The 19,905-nt window shown below is 40.2% G+C and overlaps 1 protein-coding gene across 2 annotated transcripts in view; it reads left to right on the top strand.

Annotated features, from left to right (window-relative positions):
- Positions 1-19,594, top strand: part of LOC113037170 (glutamate receptor ionotropic, kainate 2-like) — a 64,479-nt gene extending 44,885 nt beyond the window's left edge. For both annotated transcript variants that reach the window (XM_026193930.2, XM_026193931.2), the window contains exons 9-16: positions 321-434; positions 558-764; positions 3,042-3,265; positions 6,657-6,775; positions 7,725-7,942; positions 9,666-9,891; positions 13,158-13,408; positions 18,230-19,594. In XM_026193930.2, the coding sequence (XP_026049715.1) occupies positions 321-434; positions 558-764; positions 3,042-3,265; positions 6,657-6,775; positions 7,725-7,942; positions 9,666-9,891; positions 13,158-13,408; positions 18,230-18,394 (1,524 nt within the window). In that variant the 3' untranslated portion in view covers positions 18,395-19,594. The remainder of the gene's footprint in view (positions 1-320; positions 435-557; positions 765-3,041; positions 3,266-6,656; positions 6,776-7,724; positions 7,943-9,665; positions 9,892-13,157; positions 13,409-18,229) is intronic.
- Positions 19,595-19,905: the final 311 nt, after the last annotated feature.

Genomic DNA, 19,905 nt, shown 5'->3' with positions numbered 1-19,905 from the left:
TAGACCACACCCCTTCTCATTACAGAGATGCACATCACCTAATATGCTTAATTGGTAGTAGGTTTTCGAGCCTATACAGCTTGGAGTAAGACAACATGCATGAAGAGGATGATGTGGACAAAATACTCATTTGCCTAATAATTCTGCACTCCCTGTATATATATATATATATATATTTTTTTAAAGTTAGAACTGAAAGAGGGTGTACTTTCTTTTTAGTATGACCTTAAGTATCAAATGTAAGTGGGGGTGATTTGAAGTGTTTCATTTCCCATCTGTAGACAAGAGGATATAAACTTGACTCTGAATTGTTTCAACAGATTGGAACATGGGATCCTCCCAGCGGTTTAAATATGACAGAGACTCACAAAAGCAAGACGTCCAACATCACTGATTCTCTGGCTAACAAATCCCTGCGTGTATCCACCATACTGGTAGACACGGCCGAATGAAAACACTAACAGCAGACATTCACAGTCTCAATTGCACCTGAAAAATATATAATACAAAAATCACAGACTTCTGCACTCCTACAGCAGTTTGTTTTCCCTGTACAGGAGGAGCCATATGTGATGTTTAAGAAGTCAGACAAGCCTCTATATGGGAACGATCGCTTTGAGGGCTACTGTATCGACCTGCTGAGGGAACTCTCCTCCATCCTAGGCTTCCGCTATGAGGTTCGATTAGTTGAAGATGGGAAGTACGGTGCGCTGGATGAGAGCACAGGCCAGTGGAACGGCATGGTGCGGGAGCTCATGGACCACGTGAGTCGGCACTCACCAGGGAGAAGACAACACTCAGTCATTAGAATAAAAAACTATTATAATAATTAAAGCGAAACACTTTCTGCTTTCTATTAATCATATTTTATAATGGTCCACTATTTTTTCTTTATGTATTTTAATAAAGCTACTCTACATTGCAAGCTGATTCAAAACAATAAGAATTGCATCTCTAAATGCTCAAATGGGACTTTTTTTTTTTTTTAATCTTCTCATTATTAAGTCATTTGTGTCTTCATCTGCTGGTACAGTCGGAATATTTTATTTCTAAAAGCCAAAATTTATTTTCCACTTAGGCAGAGCAGTCTGCCATATTCCTTCTTGTCCTTCTTTGTCTGAATGAATAAATCTTTGAAATTCTTCAATACCGAACTGAAATGGAAACAGGCTGAAATATTGCTACTGAACAAGCAAATGTCTTTAATATGAGATTACAGTGTTAACAAAAAAGGACCTCTTACTGTGTCGAGTTTCTTTGTGGCATCTGAAACTTTGAGAAACCAAATTATGTAGTCTTTCAGTTTCAAATATAAGGGTAAAAAAAAGGTTAACTCCTGGGTTTTGCTGGTGCTACAGCCTCAAGATTGATTTATACTTTTGCATCAAAGCTACAGCACAGCTTAAAATGCTTCTCCTCAGAAATGCAACTACGTGTTGCGTCGACACAGACCTCGACAACCGTGCTTGGTCTGCTTAGTGGAAAGACAGGATATTGATCAGATAAAGGCTCTGTGAAACAAAATGTAATAGGCTGTAAAAGCAAGTAACCTGCCAATGTAGCTATGTGCCGTTTTCTCGTTTTCGGAGTGCTGCCAATCCTTTTATAGACTCAGTTCGTATATCTTCTTTCCTTCCTGCCTTTCAGTAACTATCAATATTTATTAGCTCTAAGTTAAACATACTTAGAGCTGTTTAAGCACACAAAGTAGCTCAGCACAGTAAAAAGAAATGTCAGAGAAGCGAAGACGCACCAGCACACAAGTATGCTTCCAATGCTGTCTGCTCTTTGTGTAGGCTAGACAGTGGGAGTATAAAAAGATAAAGTTTTACTTGGCCTGATATGACCAGTAGCCTACAGTGGCTACCCTTAGGTCATATTCACAAGTTAACTGCTATTGTTTGATGAATAAACTTCTGGGTCCAGTGATCAATGTTTGCCGGCTTCCACTGCAGCCTGCAATAATTAGGAAAAGGGATAACTGATACCAGGGAATGTGCATTTTAATGCATTTTTAAAATCCAGCAATAGACTATGTCATTATCACCAGTGAGTTTAACATTTTATCAGGCAAGTCCTTTTGTTTGCCTTCATGCAGCCAAAGCAGGCTGGCTACAGCCAAAGCTGTGATTGGTCAGCGCTAATCGAACTACAAATGAACTACAAATGGAAACCAGAAGCCTTTTAGCGCCAAAAATTGTGCCTCTCACTTGTAGATTCTTTGTCCTCATATGCAAATATATCTGTGTTTACAGAGAAGCAATTTAGCAGTTGTTGGGGTTTAATTGACTTGCTTGATTTTCATTGTTTATTACGGTTTATTTATTTATTGTGACCGTTTGTATTATTTATTACAGTTCTGCTTCCACACTGTGTATTACCATAGAAAGCTATCTGACAATTATGACATTTGGTGCTGTATAGGAAGCTTTTCTAAGCCTCAGATATATAGATGACTTCTTATGAGGAAAAATTATAGCAAAAAGCCCTGAAATCTTTCCCCCTGCTGAGATTGGTCGCTTGCTAGTTTGCAAAAGCGACTTTGGCTGCTTGAAACAGAATCTTCAAAAAATCTAGAAACTGTAAAAAAAAAAAATATATATATATATATATATATATATATTTTTTTTTTTTTTTTTTTTTTTTTTTTACATCAAGTTACGGCTTGGAGCAATTATGCAAAAATACTACAGAGCAAGTGCTGAACTGTGCAGAAGGCTAATTTTCTATTCTGAGGCAACTTGAGGTTGAATTGTTGAAAATTAATCTAATCCTAAGATTGTTGCCCCTTATAAAAAAGGATCAGACATATAACCTGTAATTTCCAGTCCAACTCAGCCTCCCACCTAATAATCTAGTCGAAGTAATGATCCTAGCTACGTTTTTTTCCCTCATGTCATGTCTCTGCCTCCTGTACATATTGAGCAGAGCAGCTGCTGACAGAAATCAGATCTTAATTGAATTGGCTGGGATTTTTTTTTTCTACTGGTGAACAAACACCCATCCCCCTATTTGGCGTCGCCGCTGTTTTCTCATTGCAGAAAGCAGACCTTGCAGTTGCTCCTCTGGCCATCACTTACGTCAGAGAGAAGGTCATCGACTTCTCCAAGCCCTTCATGACGCTGGGGATAAGTATCCTGTACCGCAAGCCCAACGGCACCAATCCTGGGGTCTTCTCCTTCCTCAACCCCCTCTCGCCTGATATCTGGATGTATATTCTGCTGGCTTGCTTGGGTGTCAGTTGTGTACTGTTTGTCATAGCCAGGTAACATGTCAACCCCCCTGTTTGCTTCCGTTGCTTGACTTCACTCTCCCCCTCCTGCTTGCCTCCTTTGACTAACATGCAGCAGTTGATGACTTCTGTGATATGAAGATGTGTGCTGAAACAAAAGGATATGAAATCTGCAGTAAACATATAAGAAAGGACCATGGCAGCATTTTTGCCAACATTCGAATGTTTTGGAAAAGTTCACATTTTACCAAAATATAATTGCAATAATGGATTTAAACATGGTCCACATCCTACTATGGTCCTGATAAGTATAGAGCAATATTTCAGGCATATTTGCACAAGCATCAGCAACTGTAAAACCAGCAAACTGATATTTATTGTAAGAAATGTGCAGTAATCTAAGGTACACTGCTGATACTGTACAAATACATTTCCTACAATATTTTAATCGACCTATCCCCCGAAGAAAAAAAAAACCCAGATGCATGACCAACGCATTATGATGTGTGTGTGGGCTTTTCTTCTTCTTCTTTGATCCTGAGAGGTTTTGGTTTAACACACATTTCATCAAATGTTACTGGCAAAATGATCACATGAGAGGAAAGCAGCAACTGTCACCTAAGTTAGTTCAGAATATGCAAATTAAACCCATAGTTATTTGCTCCCACATTTATTCATGGTAAGTAAAAAGCATGCAATCCTATTGATATTATTCTGGTTGCGATAAAAATGACCTTGAGATCTGATATTTCTAATTTTGCTTCTATGAAATTATAATGCGTATATCTGCATCATGCCATTTTTGCACACAATAGCAATACAGAGTCCTTTGCGTCACTCTATGTGACAAAAATATCCAGCAAAGTTTAAATCTTAAGCACGGTGTTCTCTACAGCTTGCTGATCTGGTTCCCTCATAATTACAGTATTGATTGCGCGGCCACCGGATGATTGGCCGATCCTCCAAATGCAGAGTATATTATTTTCTTTCTCAAATATAGCAGGAGTTGTGAGCTTATGAAGTCCAAGTTTGCACAATAAAACACTAAACAGTACATCGTTGAACTGCATCCCACACGTTAACACACTTTTTTCTTTTTCCTAAATAAGCTATCGGATTTCAGGCTCCAGAGAAATACATATCACTCAGTGCATCCTCCCAGCTCTGTTTGCGGTTGAATTGATTTCTCCCTTTATTAACAAAACAAATGGTATTATTTCAGCTCGCAAAACCCTTTTTCATGGTAGAAAATGTCCACTTGCAAACAAGAATAGATTATATAAATTGTATTAGACCGTGTTTACATGAATTGCAGGCTCTTGTAATTTTACATTCCAACTTCCAGATGTCTGTGATTTTTTAAGACACCAAACACAACCTCTTCACTTGGCCTGAGACAAGAAAGGCAACAGATCTATAAAGCCGGGCAAAGTAATTGAATTGAACAGACAGCTAATGGAGGGCGTGCGTTTTGTGTTATTGTGGCCAGGGACAAGCGAAGGGGAAGAGGGACAGGAGTAGGGGAACGGAGAGGGAGAGAGAGGGAAAGCGTCTTTTTAGAATTCCGTGTGCAATTCGACATGTCCCCTGTGCTGGATGTGAGGAGGTGACCTTACGTCCTCGTGTTCCACATCCTCTTCCTCCTGCTGATCGGTGTGCAGAACACGGCCTGCAGGAATACGGGCCAGCTGCAGACAAAGGTCATACAGAGGAGCCATCAAACCTGGTACATACAGAATACACATGTAGACACTGGGAGAAACAAACACTGTCCAATCAAATCTGCACCAGCAACCTACATACATCTGTTGTGTTCTACGATCGGCTGCGGGCTACAGCAATTACGTGCATTGTCTGTGTACAAAAACATAACGAAATAATCAGAAAACACGTTTGACTTTGAGATGCAATCGGTGCAGCCAATGCAAATACCCAGTTGCTACCACATGAAAAACTCACCCACACAGATGTAAAGGCATATTTATGCGCCAGACGCTTGATGCACGCAGGCATAAGTGCATGCGACCACATAAAAACATGCGAGCGCGCTCACTGCATTCTGAACAGCTCTGCAAGGCCATTGTGTTGTTTCAGTTGCCTGTGATACCAAGGAGACAGAGCTCGTTGACATTCCAATAAATCAGGCATCCTGATGGTGTTGACATGAAGAATTATAGCGTGCCATCACAGCCATGTCCACACAGATGATTTTCACTGAACGGAAAATAACTGTAAAGGAAGGGCATTGTGACAAAAATGTTGCCATGTTCCCAGTGCTTGTAAAATAAGAACAGTAATTAGCGTGCTCCAAATGGCACTCATATGTACAGACGGAAAGCAAATTGTAGGAAAACCAAAGTCTTTGGCTGTTACAGTGGGATATTTTTTTGGCACAGTTTGGGTCCCCTGAGAGCATATGGTCACTTTAAATCTATACAAATCTGTTCTGACACATATACGATATATGCTATATAAACACATTTATTCCCTTTCTGTGTCTAAGAGGCACAGCTGACAAATGGCGTCACATGTTCACACAGTATAAAACCTTAAGACTCTGCCTACAGGCTTATTAGCATGCAGTATATCTGGGAAAGGCTTCTCAACACCATTACCTGTCAGGCCCCTCAACTCTGCATAAGCAATGTTCCCTCTATCAGCCACTTCAGCACAAACTCAATCAGTTCCTGATGCTTAACACTAACCCAATCACCTTGTGCTAATGCCATGCCACTTTTGCTTAGGATAATAAATGAGAAATGTCCACAAGTGACCCGAAGACACTGACAATCAGCCAAGGCGGGCAGCGTGTTCAGCAGGAGGAGGTTCATGGGGGAAGCAAAACAATCTGGAGGAAAAAAAATGAAGCGTGGGTTGCTGGGAAGAGAATGGTATAGGAGGATGTGAGGGGATGTGATGTGGGGGATTGCGAGAAAAAGGGAAAAGGAGAAGAACAGAGATTGCTGTTGGGAAACCAGAAGAAAAAAAGGAGAGCACAAGTCCCACGTTGGGGTGTTAAAATAAAATGGTATCCGCAGAGTAACGATAATTGTAGCTGCTGGGGGAAACACTTAAAGGCTCCTGACTAAGTGAATTGAAATGAGCTCCAAAGATCATTACACACAGGGACATTATCACCAGTGACAGTGTTATTCCAGTCTATTGATCCATTCTTACAATAAACTGATACCACTTGAATATGCCAATAAGTCTCAGCAAAATCTCAGCAAAAGCTGAAACGATTTGCTTTCGTCTCCGCAGAAGCGCTGATCCACAAAACAGGTTTTCTACACATTCACACTCCTTCTTCCTGCTGATAATGTTTTCAGATTCATGTCTTATCAGCCATTTAATCTGTACCACTGAAAACACTGTTCTGTCCTTTTGTGCTGACATGTGTGTCTTTCTGCTCTTTCCCTTATAGGTTTAGTCCTTATGAGTGGTACAACCCGCATCCATGCAACCCTGACTCAGATGTAGTGGAAAACAATTTTACGCTGCTCAATAGTTTCTGGTTTGGAGTTGGGGCACTCATGCAGCAAGGTAGTTGCCTCAGCCTGTGGCTACAGTTGCTTTGTGGAGCTGGAGCTCTCTACACCCCACTGTCCCTAAGGGTTGGGTTTGTTTTTTTTTAACTAAGCCAGAGGCAATAGAGAGAGACCTCTAAAAGACCACACAGAAATTAGAATAAATGTGCATATATTTTAAAATAAATGTAACAGACTTAGGCTCATGGGAGCATGGGCTAAACCCGAATATGTAAACTAGGAACATGTTTCTAAAAACAACAGTTTTACAGCCTTTAGTCCACTTGAGTTAAATTAATGAGAGTGAGAGTGATTCTTGTATAAAATGCATAAAGCGATTCTGTTTGCGAACAGACGTGTTGTTGAGCTCATTAGCTGAAAAAGACTTAAAAATAACATTCGCTTAAAAGTAAAGCTATTTTTGTTACTGTAGCAATGCCACTAATATCCGAGTGTCCTCTTCTCTTGCCTCTGGCCTATCAGCACCTAGAGATCAGTGGGGTGTGGAGTCAGGATGTGAGGTTACCTTGGGTACATGACTCTCTGGCCTAACCAGCCTGTTACCTCTCCACACAGTACTGCACCATCGATGTTGATGTGTTTAATTTGATATATGAGATTTATGCAAACACCTTGTTCTCTTTGAATGGCACTTTCCGGTAACTCTTGCATTATTTAAAGCACTCCCTTGTGACTGAGACGAGATAATTTCACTTGTTTGAGATCCAACAATCTGCTTGTTTTGAGAGCTCTCTCGAGTGATTTAATCTTGATGCGAGTGGCACATCTGCCTGCGCTGAGAACTTGATGAGTTCTCGAAACAAGCCCGTTTCTAAAGGCGTTAGTCCTCTCTGGTTTTTGCATGTTAAAAATAAACGTAATGAGAAGATTGGAATGATAATGACTTGTTGAAATGAATGCATCTTGCTGTTTAACTTTCATTCTTGCCGCCTCCTTCACCCCAGGGTCAGAGCTCATGCCCAAGGCCCTGTCGACTCGAATAGTGGGAGGCATCTGGTGGTTCTTCACCCTCATCATCATTTCCTCCTATACAGCCAATTTGGCTGCTTTTCTCACTGTGGAGAGGATGGAATCGCCCATAGATTCAGCCGATGACCTGGCCAAACAAACTAAAATCCCATATGGGGTGGTGGAGGACGGTGCCACAATGACATTCTTCAAGGTAGCTGGATCTACGACGATGTTTGTGCAGTGGCTCTGTGAATAATGTTATTTTCTCACACATCAAATTTATAATCCTTTTAAGATTTCTCTCCTGGTTGATTTTCCAACACCTGTGTTTGCTGTGCAAATAGCAAACACTCCATGTGCAGTTAATTTGTCAGAAAAATGCAGAAGAGCAACTGGTGTTGAAAGTGCAGCCATTTTTTTTTTTAAAGTAGTCAAAGTAATCCACTGAATATTGCACCTGCAAACATCATGCATGGGTTGCAACTGCAGAGAACAGTGGAGTTTATTGTCTTCCTAAGAAGTAGTGCCACATTTATAACTGATTTGCTGGTAAAAATGCAGGAAAATTACTTTCCTAGCCATACAGTTTGTCGTTGCAAACATTTGTGAAAGAATGGTCCGTTCTAAGAGCTCACTGAATTCGACTGTGGTAGTGTAATAGGATGTCACCTTTAGTAGCCTTTGTGAAATTTCTTTTCTCCTAGACATTCAGCATTCAACTGTAAGTGGCATTATTGCAAAGTGGAAGCACTCTGGAACCACAGCAACTCAGCCACAAAGTGTTAGACCACATAAAGTTACAGCTCGCAGAGTGCTAAGACGCATAGTGCTTAAAAGTTGCCAACACCCTGCTGACTCAGTAATGGCAGAGCTCCATACCTCCTGTGGCAATAACATCAGTACAAAAACTGTGTGCCGGTAGCTTCTTGACATGGGTTTCCAAGGCTGAGCCATTGCAGTAGGTAACATGTAGTTGGCCCAGTCCTTGTGCCCATTTCGTACATATATCTGTTTTAAATTATAAATGCAACATTCATCAAAAAGATGTGACTGCTTCACAGCAAAAAAACATACAGTAATTCCCTGGTTGAAAGCGCCTGATGCAGCAGCATTAGGAAGTGTCTGGTAACAATAAATTAAACATAAACCAGATTATATGAATTGCCTCCAGTGAATCATTTGTGCAAAGCTAGGCAATTTCAATTTAGCATGAAGAGCCTCCACCATTAAAAAAAAAACACTCTGAAAGGTACTTATATAATGTGAGAATGACAAATACAAGCTATAAAAAACAGAGCTTGATTTATAACAAAAGAAAAGTCGTATTTATGGCTCATCTAAATCACCAGGATTTAAACTTTGAGTTCTTTTCATCATAGAAATATTAATATCATCATTTCATCATATCGTTTTTCAGACATTAAAATGGACCTATGATGCTTTTCCTGAGTTTCTGTGACAGTGTTGGATGATCATTGTAACATGGCCAAAATTGTACACAAACAGCTAAAAAGCTCAAGGTTCATGCTTTGCTACAGACAGGGGTTTTTTTTTTTTATCTTGGACATGCGTAATGTCTCAGAGAAGAGATACCCTTGATGGTCATTTCAGGCACCCGGCTTCGAGCACAGCAGCCTCATCAATTTGCAGTCTTCTGTTTGTGACGGGAAGCCAATAAAAACCTTAAACAGAAGGTGGCCGTAAAAGGGGAGGACCGTAAGAACTTAGCAGCTCCTCAAAGCCTCAGAAGAAAATAAATAGGGTTTATTTTTGAACTGTGAGTCATGCAAAGCTATTATAGTCTAGGAATAAGAAAAAATGTGCAGCTGAAAATGAACATAATAGGTCCCAAACACTGTGCAAACGATGATATGATATTTTCTCCTAATACTTCTTAGATTCTCATTCAGATCCCACTCTCTGGTTACTTGCAGAAGACAAAAATCTCTACCTATGACAAGATGTGGGAGTTTATGAACAGCAGGAGGCAATCTGTGATGGTAAAGAACGTGGAGGAAGGCATCCAGCGTGTCCTTACCTCAGATTATGCCTTCCTCATGGAGTCCACTACCATTGAGTTTGTCACCCAGCGCAACTGCAACCTCACGCAGATTGGAGGCCTCATAGATTCCAGAGCCTACGGCGTGGGAACACCTATGGGTAAACGACCTCTGCATCCCTCTGTGTTATAAGCCACTCGGATTAAGTCTGCAGATACTGCAGATACTGTGTGACGCATTAAGGTGTGTTGTGGGAATGATGGAAAGCTTTGAAAAGGGAAAGGTTGATCTTTATCAGCGAGGTCACGGGTATAATGGTTAGACACAGTGAGGTGTAAAAGGTGTAGCTTAATGAAAAGTGAAATGCCTAGAAGGTTGAGTTTATGGATGAGGTTAAAATGACTCACTGCTTCGGCAAGATCTTTCTATTCATGGTGATTTTCTCACAAGATTGTTTCAGAGGCAGGAATGGTGTATCAAACTCTCTTCACAAATACTTTTAATGGTCTGTTTTCATTTTATTTTATGTTCACGTAAGGCAACACTGTGAGTGTCGGTTCAGTGCAATTCCCTTTGACTTACTTGACACCGGCATTAATTTCAGCACTAAACCACAACTAAAAAGCACTTCAGAGAGTATAAAACAAACTCTAGGAGCTTGTTTTCAGAAGCCGCTTTGACCCAGCTCCCATCAAAAATTTTGTATACTGACATTTTATACCATCATTATCCAGGAATGAGGCAGATGAGCTAAAAGTATCACAAAAACAAGTACAATCATAAGAGGTTTGGTGCATTAAAAGCATTGTTTGTCAGGGTTAATCAATGCACAGCTCACAGCTCTAGCGTTCCCAGGGACCCTGACTGAAAGCCGTTGATGGTTCCCATTCAAGTGTCACAGAGGTTAGAGTGGTCCTGACGAGGCCACAGAGAACTCTGCTACCAGCTGTAATGGTCACATCTATCATGAATGATATGAAGGCCATCAAAATACGGAGGATTAATTTTGGCCATCCGCATCTGGACCGGGCTGCCGCTGATGAGTATGGGGCGGTTATGAATCTGCAGGGATGCCGTGATTGCCGTGGCTATAACAAAGCTGAGGGGCTGCTGTGAAATATAGGCCCACTGTGGCTCCCTAAGTGCTGAAGTACTTAGACTGATGTCCTTGAAATGGACACATAGAGACTGGAGCATGGATCACTTCTTTTTTATTTTTTATTCACGCAGTAGTATACTTTATATTTTATATATCATATATATATAGATAGAGAGATAGATAGATAGATGGATAGATATATAAAATAGGAACACATCACTTTAATTCAGCAATAAATGGTTCTGCATTTATATAGAGATAAATATTCACTCTGAAGAATATTACTTCCCACTTTCTTCTTTCTGTCTAATCCTTATATTATTTGCTCAGAAGCCGATTATGGCCTGCAAAAAGATCTTGAGATCGGAATCTCGATGACTTTATTAGTTCAGAAGTAATTTTGGCAGAATATAAAAATTAGTATTTTTTTTTTATTATTATTTTTGATGGTGGCCCTCTCCTTGTGTCCTTTTTCAAAACCATGTGAGCTCTTCAGCTATCACGTTAGCCACCGGCTCATACCTTTTGGCCTCCTGAACAATGTTTAGCAGCTTATTCCCTATAGGGCTTTTACAGCAATAAAGCAGAGCAAGACATAATAACATTTTAACCTTTTAGTGCTAGATGGTTTCCCAAATCACAAATGCTTCATCCACTGCTATCGACTTAAACTGTGATCGCATTAATACTTGAGGCCAGACAGTGTAGGAGTGATGGATGATCTCTGGTGTTGAACATCTGTCAGGTAGTTGTGTATGCACAGTGTGTCAAGCACGGCGCTTTTCCCATTCGCCCAGGCCCCGCTCTCCATATCCTCCTCTCTAAGGACCCATCCTATTAGCATTTATCCAAGGCCTGTTTTGTTAAGCCATCATTAATCATTTGAAATATGAGAGGAGCCTGAATCAGGGGACCCAGATACTAGAGAGATCTCTGATTTTTCAAATGAAGCAGGCATATGTTTCCCACATACATAGTCAATTGCATCTAAGGGGCTGTGCTTTACACGCTTTGCATATCGACTGTATGAAATGCACGGAATATACCGTGTGTTGCAAGTCTGCTCTGGTTTATCATGTCAGTGTACTCATAAGCTCAGCACGGGGAGAAAAACACAAGGTTACAAAATAAGAGAAGAAAAAAAAAACAGATGCTGCTCCAAAGTCAGTGGCATTGTGTAATTTTCAGTTTTCTAGTAATGTCTCTTTTGTTAGTCTAAACACAGAGATTTGGAGATGAAAGGATGATGGATGGCATTAGATTAATGATAGATGAGACAGAGGAAGACTCAACTAACGGGGCTGACAGGCAAAACTGTATGAGATCAACAAACAGCATGATGGTACTTGTTACCTGGAGCCTGACTCCGTTCATTTCCTTTGGAGTTCTGGCACAAAATGTTCTCTTCCTTTTTAAAACCATTTCTATTATCCTTGAATTATTTTTTTATTTTTTTTTATTTTTTTAACATTTCTTTTGTTTCTTTTAAGTCACTCTTAATTTGCACACGAGGCAAATGCCTGAAATGAATATGTGCACCCAGGCTTCATTATGCATGAGTCCCATAATCGCATAAATACACTAACAAGCTCTTAAAGCAGTGAAAACATGAAACATGAAGGCTCACAGTAAGAATTAATCTTTCTTGGCCCGGTTGAAGCAAAGTGTGTGTGCGCTGCTCCTGGATCAACCCAGCCGTGTGTTGTGGCGCACACGCTGTGGATGGGAGAGGAACATGACCCCACTCGGCTACCCTGCAACGATTATTCCCGCTTTGATCAGGCCAGCGCCCGCTGCGCCTTAATGCCTCGTCGCTAATTCTGGCGCCTTCCTACTTTCTGTGGATTTGAGTTTGCTCAACATGCATCAAAAAACAGCAATGCAGAAACCCAATCATCAATATACACGTATAATCCCAAACACATATGCATCCATATAATGTACCCCTCACTGGGCTCCTCTGTTCATAGGGACTATTTCTGTCATATGAAAGCGTGTGCAAACAGCAGCTAAATTGTGAGAATCGACAGCAGCTCTGCTCCCCCAAGCCAAGTTATTGTTGCCAACTCCCTGTGCATTATAATAAACACACTGCAGAGAGGAGTGAGAATTTTGGAATAGCTCTGTGAATATGGCGGATTAGTGGGATTTGAAGAAGGACTTACAAAAAAACTCTCTCTAAGCGGCTAACAATAACATGACAGGTTATATGATCACATGCAAGCCTGAATGTGTTTCTTACACCCACTAACACAACAATGACGATCCTAGGCACATGAGTATTATCTGTGTTTTCCAGTTTCACGATACGCTTTTTGTATTCGCAGGATCTCCATACAGAGACAAGATCACGATAGCTATTCTGCAGCTGCAAGAGGAAGGCAAGCTGCACATGATGAAGGAGAAGTGGTGGAGAGGCAACGGGTGTCCCGAGGAGGAGAGCAAAGAGGCCAGCGCTCTGGGAGTACAGAACATCGGTGGGATCTTCATCGTGCTGGCTGCGGGACTTGTGCTGTCAGTGTTTGTGGCTGTGGGGGAGGTCCTTTACAAGTCTAAGCAGAACGCCCAGCTGGAAAAGGTACAGGCGCTATTAGAGAAGAGATTTTAGGCTTCTGCTGTAGCGTGTTTGTGTCAAGGTATGGCTGTGTGGCAGGCAGGATGGGGATCTAAATGAAGGACTCGGGGAGTCATAAGTGATCTCAAAACACAGTCTTAATGCTGGTAATTTACAAAGAAAGAGAAGAAGATCCAAATCTCATGGAACACAGAGCCAAGGAAACGCACAAGCATGAGGGGTGACGCAAAAACGAACAGAGGGAGGCTCAGACAATATCAACATACGCCAGAAGAATAGAAATGGGGAACGGGTGGAAACAGAGCTGAGGACAACTAACACTTAAAAGGAAGTAAAACTGAAAAATAGAGCACATGAGACAAAAGATTAACGAATTAAAAACAGGAGGTAACACATGCAGAAACACAAGGGAGGCAGGAATACACAGGAACTCACAGAATTAAATACGACCCAAATAATAACCACGAACAGAAGTAGATAGGAAACTAAAACCTGAGAATCTAAATATAAAGAAAAATTTAAGAAAAATACAAAACCAAAACTCAAAAGCGGTCTACCTCTCTTGCTCTGCCATTTTAGAAATCAAACTGTAAAAACAAGACACCAAACCCAAGAGACATCAAATGAAAGTGAAATGAAAATTTGTCTTATAGCCCTAAAGTGCATTTTTACAGACCAAGCTTGTTTTTATTTTAACAATTGGCTACTTAAATTGCTTTCACTTTTCATAATGGCTATAGACCTGTGGTGTGGAGACAGAAATCCCCCAGTGCTTTAACCTGTGTGAGTTTTTAGCAGTCAATATTTGCTAAACCAAGCAAGCATTTTCCGAAACTAACTTCTGTCTACGCATGGATAATTTTCTTGCTGATTTTAAATGGGGAAAAATGTTTTACTTGTTTGTTGTTTTTTAGTCATATATTATATTGAATCATCATTTCAATAAATTAACAATTACAGCAACTCCTTCATCACAAACACCAGCATAATAGTATTATACAAATACAAATCTATTTTAATTCACCATGTATACATAGAGTGCACTGTATCCACAGCTTCTTTATCCCCCTGGTTACGTTTCTGAATATTTTTCAGGCTGTTCTGTTTGTGCTCTATTTTCGTACTGAGCGCACATGATTCATCACACAGTGTGGAGTATGTATTTTAGTGCACTTTAACTCGTGCAGTGATGTTTCCCAATAATTGTGAGAGTCCTTTTGATAGCGTCTGTTAATTATTTACGTCTATAGAATTAGCACAGCGCAGCAGCGTGTTACTTTATTGCAACAGTAATTAGTTTCTTGCTTTTTTTAAGGGCTGCAAAAGTTTCACAGCACATCTTAGCTATCATTAATCAAGAGCTGCAAGACTGGGTCACAATATTCAGATAATTTGCAAATGCCAGAGTCTCTAGGCTGACAAGGTGCTAGTAATTTGCATGCTGACAGCAAGCCTCTCCTTTTTTTACTCCCTGCCAGAGTCCTCCACCCTAACATCACGAGCTTTTTCTCTCTCTCTTTTTTTTAAAACCCTCCTTCTCATTGTTTTTCAAAATTTATTTTCTGTTATCCTTCTTGCCTGTCTGCTTTTGTAATCAGTCTTCCTTCAGACTCTAGAAAATATTTCATTCATATGGCAGACAAATATATGTAAAAAAATGTTGCTAAAAAAAAAACACACCCTAAGCCACCTACAGATATCCATCTCGCACACCTACACACATACACAAACAGAAAAATAATAGCTTCATACTTTAATGCTCCCCCTCCTCTTTTTATCTTCTCCCCTCCTACACTCTTTGAATTTGAATTACATTTTGCATAATCAGAAAAGGAATGTATGAGAATTTGACTTGGCAAAGTTGGTGCCCGGGCATATTGACATTTTATAGGATTTTACACCACATACATAATGCAGGGACAACAGAAGCTCACATTACACAAGTTGCATAAGACTGTGATGTTTTAAAGTGGGTAGCAGTATATTTGGATTTAATCTGCCGAAGTGGATGCTTTGTCCTTTATGCTGTCTCTTTAGGTTTTTCACTTTCATGCCAAATTACAAGTGTTTAATGTTTCTCCCAGAATCCCGTTCTTGGCAGGGTGCAAATGGCTGTGAAACGCTATTTAGACGTTTGTGTGACAGTGACGATTTAAAGGGGGAATCTAGGACATATCAAACCCTTTAAATGAAGGCTTGTTTTCTCAAAATATTCTGTCGAAAAAAGCAAATGAATAGATGCTTCATGTTCTGTAGCTGTTGCGCAGTTACACGATATCAACTGACTCAATGGTTTATTTTATCGCATGTACACATAAAATAAAACTGAACACGTTGACCTTTGTTTTCCCAGAATAGTACCACGAGATCCTTTTTTATTATTTATTTATAACCTTACAAATTATGTTACAGTACTGTGCAAAAGTCATGAGTCCCCCCTTATTTTATATAGTTTGCTTCTAAGAAGCCAGACTTTCATGTGGCTTCCAAGTAATCTTGAACAATAGCACTCTGGGCTTTCTGAAGGTCTTTCAAGTTTTTCTTTCGACAGTGGTTGCTTTTTCACTTAACACTGACTTATGAATCCTACAAGCAGAAAAGAGGCACCTAACCAGTGTTGTGTCTACATATAACAGATAACTTAGCAAAGAACCAAATTTAAATTGCATCTTTAGGCACTTTGGCATTTCTATAGTTGAATTTATGAAAAATACAAAACGTAACACAGTCTGACAGGCATAAAATAGTATTTTTGCACCAATGAGGTTATTCCCAAAGAACTGTTAGCTGAAAACTTGGCATATCAAAGGAAGGTCCAAAGGAAAAAGGACAAAATCTACACCAGTACCTAAGAGATGTATGTGGCACTAAATCCTCATCAGAAATGGTCACAGTAAATGGGCAGCTGTCAAGAAGCCATTCTTAAAGAAGAAAAACAAGGAGAAAAGGTTGAGGTTTGCCAAATTACACACAATGCGACTGAAAATCAGTGGCAACGGGTCTTACAGAGTGATGAATACAAATTTGAAATTTTTGGTTCAGACATCAGTAGGTAGAGAGAGAACAATAACAGTCTACACGGTGAAAAAGAATGTCCTTCAAGAGGCTATATACATGAAGACTGCATAAAGAAATTACAAAACAGCTTGCCTAAGAGAGTTCAGGCTGTGTGAAGAATAACGGTGATCATACCAAATATTGACTTTCACATTTTTCAATACATCACCGCACCTATTTCCCATTTTCGTAGCAAACTTTGAAGAAATGAGGGGCAGCTTGAGACTTTTGCGCAGTACTGTACATACATATGCTTGTCGTAAAACCAACATAAAGCCAATAAATACAAAAGAAGGAGGAGAAACTGTTCAGTTTGGCTAATTTTTTCAAGCTTAAAATAGAATAGAGAAGCTCAGCAATTCCCCTTTGAGTGTATGTGGTGACAGTGGAAAGGAAAAAAAAGAGAAAAAATGAACACTGAGAAACAACCAATAATAACAATTGCTGCTTGGTGGGTTTAGTAACCCCAGATCCAAAATCTGAATGCCAGAGACAGATGGCGAAGGATACAGAGACAGAGAGGAGAGCGGGTAAACTACCAGGGCAAAAAGACACACAGTTGATCACACGCAGTTGTCATCTATATGCATGGGGAGTTAAAGTGAAAGGAGGAGTTCAGTAGATGATGGAAGAGCAGCCTGGGGTCTGCAGCAGTATAACTAAGCGAGGGTCACCTGACCCAACCCCACCTATAAGCTTTATCAAGGAGGACCTGTTTTTTTTAATCGTGTAAAAAGGCTGTGTGACTTTGAACTCAAACTGGAAGCTGGTTTTACATCTGAAGGTCAGACCTCCTGCTGTACTTTTGGAACCACAAGTAAGAAAAAGGCAGAAAAGGAAACATATTGTACAGCATATAAAAAAGTATTTTCATGTTACACAACATATTAAGGTGAGAGGATGCGCATGGTAAAGCAGTGAAATTGAATTTATGTAGACATCGACTGATTCTGGTAGAATTAAAGTCACTAAATTTAGAATATCCCAGTGATGGTGCCACCTGGTGGTGAAAAAAGGACACTGTGGCAATTACCCAAGAATACTGAAATGTAATGGACAGGTCCATTACAAAAACATGAGTGGAAAATAAAAAACAACAACAATACCTTGGAGATACTCAGAAAGGACCTCATGGGCAGGGATAGCTCAGTAGGTAAAGTGGTCGCCCCATGATCGGAAGGTCGGCGGTTCGAATCCACTTAACGGCTACCCTGAGGTACCCCTGAGCAAGGTACCGTCCCTACACACTGCTCCCCGGGCGCCTGCTTAGTGGGCTACCCACTGCTTCACTGAGTGAATGGGTCAAATGCAGAGAAAAACAAGTAATATCCCCATGGGGATCAATAAAGTATCCATTATTATTATTATTATGCCACCATTAAGAAGACACTGGTTAAAAGAGAATACGCGGCACAAAAACCATCACCAGCCCTCCCTCATTAAACAACCCTGTAGGTCATTTGTGCAAGCTGTTAAAATGACCTGCAGCTGCACTTTAAAGTTAACTAACCTCTGTCGCCCATGTAAATAAATGCATGTAAAATGTGCACTGGTGTCATCAGCGTTTTGCCACACCAGGCTTACGCTCAAGTCTCCTGGCTAAAAGCCAGCGGTTTCATTGTGCCAAAACCACTCTGCCCGCCTCCTAATGCAAATACTTTCCCCTTTCTTTTAGACAGTAAGAACAAATGATCCACTATGACTGTATATCTCAAGAATGTGTTGAACTTTTTTTTTTCCTTCTTCTTTTCTATTTCCTTCTCGCAGCGATCATTCTGCAGTGCCATGATGGACGAGCTGCGCGTGTCTCTAAAGTGCCAACGCCGTCTCAAACAAAAGCCTCAGCCACCTGTCATCGTTAAGACAGAGGAGGTTATTAACATGCACACGTTTAACGACAGGAGACTCCCAGGAAAGGAAACCATGGCATGAACACTGAATACACCTGGACTACACCCCTCAGTAAAAACCACGAGTGGGGAGACAGGGTTGAATTAATGCTGGCTTAGTTACAGACTGAGTTTAGCAGGGGGGGGGGGACAAAAATTTAAAAAAAATACAAAGAAACAAACAGGATTCCTTTCGAACCCACTTGCTTATGTAGACAGATGTTTCCTGTGGAAATATAGATACCTGAGCAGTGTCACCTCACTGTGACATTCACTTTTTGAAGGGAGATGTAATCGAAGGACTTACTTACGGGTTTGGTTGGTGATATATGTAAAATGACAGAAGAGCCGAGCAATTTTATGACACAACATTTGACTAGTCCACAGTAGAAGTGGACTTAAACATACGCATACACACAAAAAAAACTAATGAAAAAAAATGTATGCACACACACTGACACACACTGACACACACACACTCTCATCTGACACACTTGACAACTGTGCAGAAGGGAAAACTATTGTGACACTTACACCAGATGTAGTTTTTCTGTTGATGTCAATACCCTTTCGTCTTACCTCCATGTGTGTGTGACCCGATCGGTCCCCTCTCCTCGGTGGCTTGAGTTTCTCTCAGATAATTTGAACAAACACTAATCTTACACCAACAAAGGGAACAGTAGTCAGTGCCAAATGGTTTGTTATGAACTGATGTATAAAAGTGATATTTAGTTTTGAGAACCATCTATGCCGACTTTGTCAAATATCCATCGTTTTCTTCTATAATGCCTTTCTCGTGCCAAAGTTCTGCCATTGTAAAGAACTTTCTGCCATGCCTATTATTATGTTCAAAGCCTCTACAAGAAATGTATACTGTCAGAGTCCTTATCCATGTCGGTCCTTGCGCACAGTCTGCAGTTTTCACTCTGTATCAGTTGTTGTTTAAAATGCAGGATTTCTACAAAAATGTTTGTTTTTGTACAAGAACAAAAAGTTTTGTAGTACTTTGTATCATGGTAGCCCCTTCTGTGGACAAAATATGTAGCAGATACCAACTCAGCCCTCAAACTCTGACAACTGGTGGCTATGGGGCTTCAAACTCTGCTGTGTAGGGTTCATCATTCTCATCTTTCAGAGATTCAGTCTTTTGTCTTGCCAGTCTCACGGGGCCAGCTGTATATACTATCTGGAGACGATGTAGTGGATTTTGGCAGGTAAGAAACAATAAAACCAGAAAATGCAACCGTTCTGCTGTCAGTGAGAGTTGGGTAGTCACCATAATGAGTCACCATGAAAGACGTAGTAAAACATGCAAATGCTCTACGTCTAGAAGGTGTTCATAACTGTGGTTGTGTAGCACCAATATACAGCAAAATTGTTATTTTTATTATGAGTTGTTTAATTTTTGTTTGTTTTGTTTTTCCTTTTACCAGAATCAAGTCCTAAAAGTATTATTTCAAAACTAGGGGAAATATTTACAGCCAAAAGTAACACAGATATTGATCTTGAAGAGCCAAAGGAAAAAATACCCTGCAGTAATTTCTTTAACATAAA

The sequence above is a fragment of the Astatotilapia calliptera genome, chromosome 15, assembly GCF_964374335.1.
Source record: "Astatotilapia calliptera chromosome 15, fAstCal68.1, whole genome shotgun sequence".
Classification (NCBI taxonomy): domain Eukaryota; kingdom Metazoa; phylum Chordata; class Actinopteri; order Cichliformes; family Cichlidae; genus Astatotilapia; species Astatotilapia calliptera.
This window is presented reverse-complemented; position numbering and strand designations above follow the sequence as displayed.